This window comes from Cibotium barometz, chromosome 2, assembly GCF_041138505.1.
Source record: "Cibotium barometz isolate CiBa-2024 chromosome 2, ASM4113850v1, whole genome shotgun sequence".
NCBI lineage: Eukaryota > Viridiplantae > Streptophyta > Polypodiopsida > Cyatheales > Cibotiaceae > Cibotium > Cibotium barometz.
This window is the reverse complement of record NC_141047.1, coordinates 18,491,890-18,498,530: the sequence shown is the minus strand read 5'-3', so window position 1 is coordinate 18,498,530 and position 6,641 is coordinate 18,491,890. Positions and strand designations below refer to the sequence as shown.

Below are 6,641 nucleotides of genomic sequence, written 5' to 3'. Positions count from 1 at the left end.
GTATTTCATGGATCAAAGTTTACATCATATTGTCTTTAAGTTTAATTTCATGATATCGTGACTCGTAAAAATGAATATATCTCTCTCTCTCTTCCTCCCCCCTCTCTCTCTCTCATGATACAGTTCACAACTCTCTCACTCTCTCGATACACTTCACATCTCTCTCTCTCTCTCTCTCTCTCTCTCTCTCTCTCTCTCTCTCTCTCTCTCTTCCTCCCCCCTCTCTCTCTCTCATGATACAGTTCAGAACTCTCTCTCTCTCTCTTTCTCTCTCGATACACTTCACAACTCTCTCTGTCTCTCTGTCTCTCTCTCTCTCTCTCTCTCTCTCTCTCTCTCTGTGTGTCCCTACCATGATAGGTGTGTAGATGAGGAGTTCTTTTTTTTTCTCTTAAAATTTACATAATCCCTAATAAATTCCCTTTTCTCCCTCTATTTTCTTAAAATATAAAACAATACTAACATTATTTTTCTCTCTTTAGGAACTCAAAACTATTAAAAATGTCATCTAATGTTCCCTCTCTCTCTATCTGTCACGCCTCTCTCTCTTTCTCCCCCTCTCTCTCTCTCTCTCATGATACACTTCACAACTCTCTCTCTCTCTCTCTCTCTCTCTCTCTCTCTCTCTCTCTCTCTCTCTCTCTCTCTCTCTCTCTCCCCCCCCCATGGTGTGACGTCATGCAAGCCCCCCCTCCCTGCTCGCGCTACGCGCTGGTGGTCTCTCTCTATTCGTATCCATCTGCTCGTGCTACCCTGCTCGCGCTGCAACCCTGGCTGTGCTGCACCTGGCGCGCTGCCCTGTACGCACTGTGCTGCGCCTATTCGTACCCACCTGCCTGAGCTGCCCTGCTTGCGCTGCATACCCATGCTGTGTTGCGCTTGGCGCTGCTGTGCTCGCACTTTGCTGGCCTGCTCGCGCTGTGCTTGCGCTGCCAGAGTTGACTTTTCCTTTCACCTTCACCCACGAATCGACTTTCCTAGTCATTTTGGCCTTTTCAAAAGGGGGATAATACCCCAGCAGGGTTGTCGAAGACAGCAACCAGGCTGGCGTCCCTAGCTTTGAACAGAAGGATATTGCGTAGTGGTCTTTCTTCGAAAATCAAGGAAATGACCAGCGCTGACACAATGCCAAAGCCAATGCAAGGAAAAGCACACAGTGAGATGCAAAAATTGCCAGGGGCAATGCCCACAGGACAACCTTTGATGCCAATGCATATGTCAATGCCTATGCAAATGCCTATGGAAATGGTCCCGATAATGCTAGATGAGAATGCAGCTCCATTTATGCCATCGCAAGGAAGTCTGTGGACATTTCTCATGTCCATCCAAGCAACACTATCTCAGTAGCAAAATGAGCTTACCAATTTAGCACTCAAATGTCAAGAACTTGAACACAAGAATGCAAATCTCAGTCAAACTGTAACAGCACAAGCACAAAAAATTCAGTAATTACAGCAAATGGTCGATGAGAAGAGGGAACACAACAGCATGCAAACACCAAATACAAGTACAGCTAGCTGGGTTGATGCAGTCAAGAACAGTGATGAAGGCATACTGAATACTATCAAGAGAAGCACCCCTGCTGAGGAAGGCCCTAATGCAAATGAGCACTGGGAGCGGAAAAAAAGAGCACAAAACATAGTGATACATGGAATCTCTGAGTAGGAAACTGAATCCCCACTGTCCCTAGCAAAGAACGTTACAGAATTTTTTGTGGAACGCTTTGCAATGTCAGATGTGGCTGTTTTTGGGGCCCATCGGGTTGGAAAGAAGACGGAAGACAAAGGCCATCATCGTGCGATTGTGTGCACAATGATGGACATGAAGAAAAGAGCCATCATATTAGACAGCAGCAGGGTATATCTAAGGGGGACACCTTACTTTGTCACTGAGGATAGAACACCCAAACAACAAAAAGAGAGACGTGAGTCTTATGAGGCACGTAAGACAAGACAAGAAGCAAAAGAATCAGGTAACACCCTCTAGGGACTCGCTGTCCATGGGACCCGAAGACCTCTCAAAGTGATGTTTTGGAATTGCAGAGGTTTCCCTTGGCACAAAGGGGCAGGCCTCAATGATGTATTGGAAGATGCAGACATTGTATTCCTAGCAGAGACATGGGAGAGGGACACACGCAAGATTCTTGAGATGCATGGATATATAGTGCATTCTATATGGCAAACACATGCTGGTACACGAGGGCAGGGAGGGATTGCATGCTTATATAAAGGAATGCTTACAAGACATAATTAGTATATGCAAAGATGACCCATACAAGCGGTTTATCTGGATAAAGGTGAAAGGAGATCATTTGCCATTGTATATTGCTGGATGCAACATCCCACACTGGGAGTCTCCATACTACTCATGGTATGGGATAGACCCTTCGGACCCATTTGGTGATCTATGCCTAGATGTGGTGGAGTTCAATTCAAAAGGGAGAGTGATGATTGTTGGTGACATGAATGCACGCATTGGTGAGATGCAATATCAATCCCCTACAGGCCATGAATACAACAAAGAGGAGGAAATTGATATAGACCCAAAATGGCGCCGATACTCAGATGACAAGGAGATAAATGCACATGGTAAGGCAATGACTACTATGGTAAACAGCCTCCGTATGTTAGTAATGAATGGTACATGCCTCTTCCCACACACAAAGGTACCGACATGTTTTCCAGCTAGTGGAGGGTCTAGCGTGATAGACTATGCTTTCATCTCTGTAGATGCGGTACATCTCATAGCTGAGTATGTGATTGGCCCTAAGTACCCAGAATCGGATCATGCTCCCCTGTACCTCAAGGTGAATATCCCATACATGACAAAAATGCAAACACCTACTACAGTAGGTTGGTCTTTTTGTATTAACAGTAACAAGAGGGAGCAATATGCTGAAAATATTGATGCATCACTAAGAGGAATACACAGGCTGAGCTGGACTGAGGTACAAGGAGCTCTACTATCGGTGGCACATACATTATTAGGACAAAAAAAGAGTAAGAAGAAATGCACCAAGGGGCTGCCACAAAATAAATGGTTCGATGATGAATGCAAAGAAGCTAGGTTGAGGATAAAAAATCTGCAGAATAGTGACGCACGCAGGGAAGCAGAAAAGCACTTCCATACACTCACCCGAAAGAAAAAGAGGGCATACATTCTAGAAAAAGAGTGGCAAGATGCCATTGAATTTGCCAAAAATCCAAGAGGTGCATGGAGGGGCACCAAAGGGAAAGCAAAGGATATCATGGGAGACTTCATCGAGGAAGAAATGCTCAAGTATGTCAAGCAATTATATATGCACCCACATGCCCCACCTATGGTCACAAATGCAGTCCACCTTAATAGCCCAGATTTTTTCTCACTAGAGGCTCTGAATGAAGGCTGGAAGAAAATGGCTAATGGGAAGGCCGCTGACACATTACACCTCAAGGCTGAGCTAGTCAAGTGGACAAAAGAGTATACAAGAGAATGTGTTGCTCTTCTATTGAATGATGCAATTGTCAACAGTTTCCCACCAGAATGGCAAGAGAATTGGATAAAGCCTATCTATAAAGGGGGAGATAAGAACCAACTCACCAACTACAGAACCATTATGGTTGGATCCACTATGGCCAAGCTATTTAGTACAATTGTTGAGAGCAAACTTAGTTTATGGGCAGAAATGAATGAGAAGAGAGCCATTGGACAAGCCGGGTTCCGAAGAGACCATAACACAGTAGATCACTTGGTCACAATATGGGTTCTGATGGAGGAGAGCCGTTTACAAGGAAAACCCCTCCTTTGTTTCTTTGTTGATTTTAAGAAAGCATTTGACACCGTGCTAAGGAACAGCCTATGGGAGAGAATGGTGCACTTAGGGGTGCCAAATGACCTAAGGGTGGCAATCTATAAACTCTATGAGAAGGTGGTCTATTAACTCAAAGGCACAAATGGAATGTCAACCTCTTTTTACAGCAATATGGGTGTCAAACAGGGCTGCCCTCTGTCACCAACTTTGTTTGGCCTATGTATTGATAGATTGGAAGAGTTGGTCAGGAAAACAGAGCCTGCTGAACTGAAAGATAACCCTCAAATTTTTGGATACACTATATTACTGCTACTATATGCAGATGATGTAGTATTTTTTTCATACACAGCAGAAAACATGCAGCGGATGATGCACATGCTCCATAAGTTTTGTAAGGAAAGTGGCCTAGCAGTCAATGTCACCAAAACTAAAATGATGGTAGTGAAAACAATTCAGCCTACCAAATATCCATGCATTCTGTATAATGGACAGCAAATTGAGATGGTGCAGTCATTCAAGTATCTGGAGTTGATGTCCCGACAAATCATAGGTGGAATCAGTGTGTACAAAGAAGGATTGATGCTGGGTGGGGGAAATATTACCACTTTGAGAATGATTGCAGCAGCAGTAACACCAAGAGATGGCACATTAGGCGCATATTATTCGATGCATATGTCTTACAAACGGTGCTCTATGGAGTTGAGGTATGGGGTGGCAGTATCTCTCCATCAACATGGAATGACATTGAGAAAATGCAAAAGGCATTCCTTAGAAGACACTTGGGAGTCAAAATTACCACTCCTTACTCTATATTACTCCTTGAAATAGGTAGCAGACCCATTGAGATCTGAGCACTTGAAAGGGTTTTTAAGTACATAAGGAAGGTCAAATCCATGAAGGTAGAGAGACTACCGAGGAAAGCATGGGAAGCAAGTAAGAGACCACAAAAGACAAACAAAAGTAAGATGCTATCATCAGGATGGATGCATGACATCAAGGGCTAGTTCCAAAGATGGGGTGTAGCCTCGTACCTAGATACATCACTAGACAAAGTAGATGAGATAGCATTCCACCAAGCATTATTGGAAGCACTACATTGCCAATGGCAATCAGCAGAAAAAAGGGCTAAATATGAATACTACTGTTCGCACATTAATCCAAACCACTGGGTCACATACTCGCAAGAAGAAGATAATGCTCAGAAATACATAAGCACACCCATTCCTGCTAATGGCAGGAGAGGTCTTGCGCTCATCCGCACCCGGTCACACACTCTCAAGATTGAGAGAGGAGCATGGAGCGGTGTCTCGAGAGAGAAAAGATTGAGAGAGGAGCATGGAGCGGTGTCTCGAGAGAGAAAAGATTATGCCGGCTATGTAGTCTGGGAGAAGTGGAGACAGAGGAGCATATTCTTTTAACATGCCCATAATATCAGCACATTAGGAGAGATTTCAGCACCACTTTAGAAGGATACACCGACTTAGTGAATTTGCTCTCGCATGGTGCTGCCCTTGCCATATACTTCATCAAAATTCTCAAGCACCGTGACTACCTTGTAACGCAATTGGCCACACACTAGTTCCCTCCCATGAAAGGAGGAGGCTTTGTTTACAGCTTTTGTACTTACTTCGTGGGGGTCCCATGGGTCGTTTTTTTTGGCCTCCCGAGGACAATAATATATTCTTCTTCTTCTTCTTCTTCTTCTCTCTCTCTGTCACACGGTAGGTGTGTAGATGAGGAGTGCAACATGTATGCACTTGATAAGTAATGATGCACTTATTGCGGTTGTCTCACGTTCGATAATGTATTGCATGATGTTAAGTTCAGTAATATTGTTTGATATTCTGTTTTTGTTTGATCATTGAAAAGTGCTCTCTCTCTCTCTCTCTCTCTCTCTCTCTCTCTCTCTCTCTCTCTCTCTCTCTCTCTCTCTCTCTCTCTCTCTCTCTCTCTCTCTCTCTCTTTCGATCTTTCTCTCTTCTTGTCTTCTCTCTCACTCTCTCTTTCTTCTCTTTCTATTTTTTAGAAACAAATAATTACAAAAATAGGGTTTTTTTAATGGGCACACGTGAGTCTTCGTTGCCATGTAGCACACATAAGAGCTTATGTCGCCACGTAGGACTTATAAAAAAAGGAGTTTTTTATTTTTTTGGGTGATGATATGGCACCCGTAATTCTATGTGCTACATGGCACACATGAGCCCTCATCGCCACATGGTACTTCTTAAAAAAAGAAACAAAATCCAAATTTTTTTTTTGTAAATAATGACTTGGCACTCATGAGCCTACGTTGCCATGTGAGTCTATGTTGCTACGTGGCACTTTTTTTTCTTTTTCATGTGTGAGCTTATGTTGCCATGTGGCACATGTGAGTCTACATTGCTAGGTGTTTTTTATATATATTATTTTACAAGATTTTTTAAGCAGGTGATGATGTGGTACTCATGAGATCTATGTTGCCACTTGGCACACATGAGCCTACGTCACGGGTTTTTTATATTTTTTTAAAGACAAGTTTCTAGTGCCTGTGTGCATTGTGTGCACGTAAGAGCATGTGCGTATTTATAATTGTAGGTCATTTTTAGTTTTTTTTGGGGTTTCAAGTTTTTAATCATTCTTGGGTATGTGTATGTACAATTAATAAGAAGTGCTATGTTATATATATACAACAGGGTTTTAAGGTTTTGGCTTATTGTATGGCCTCTTGAGTGAAGCCGAAGAGTCGCTTGCCTATCCACAATAGCCTTGACGTCACTGTTGTTGTTGCCGTGCTTAATTGAGCTTTGTTTTCCATAGTTCTAACATGACTCAAGGTGAAACTCACTACTCTCCATTTTTGCTTAAGCTTTAG

The 6,641-nt window shown here is 43.1% G+C and overlaps 1 protein-coding gene across 1 annotated transcript; it reads left to right on the top strand.

Annotated features, from left to right (window-relative positions):
• The first annotated feature begins 1,458 nt into the window (after positions 1–1,458).
• LOC147640753 (uncharacterized) lies at positions 1,459–3,919 on the top strand. Its single transcript, XM_086810948.1, has 4 exons — positions 1,459–1,661; positions 2,043–2,100; positions 2,297–2,588; positions 2,685–3,919. Exons 1-4 carry the CDS (start codon positions 1,459–1,461, stop codon positions 3,917–3,919), a joined length of 1,788 nt encoding a protein of 595 aa, XP_086667074.1.
• The last annotated feature ends 2,722 nt before the right edge of the window (positions 3,920–6,641 follow it).

Bases quoted from the DNA above. Each gene is read 5' to 3' on its own strand.
- LOC147640753 (XM_086810948.1), top strand. From the start codon at position 1,459: ATGGTCGATGAGAAGAGGGAACACAACAGCATGCAAACACCAAATACA. The intron at 1,662-2,042 runs GTAGGAAACTGA...TTGGAATTGCAG, and splicing joins GTGATACATGGAATCTCTGA to AGGTTTCCCTTGGCACAAAG. The intron at 2,589-2,684 runs GTAAGGCAATGA...CATGTTTTCCAG, and splicing joins CAAGGAGATAAATGCACATG to CTAGTGGAGGGTCTAGCGTG.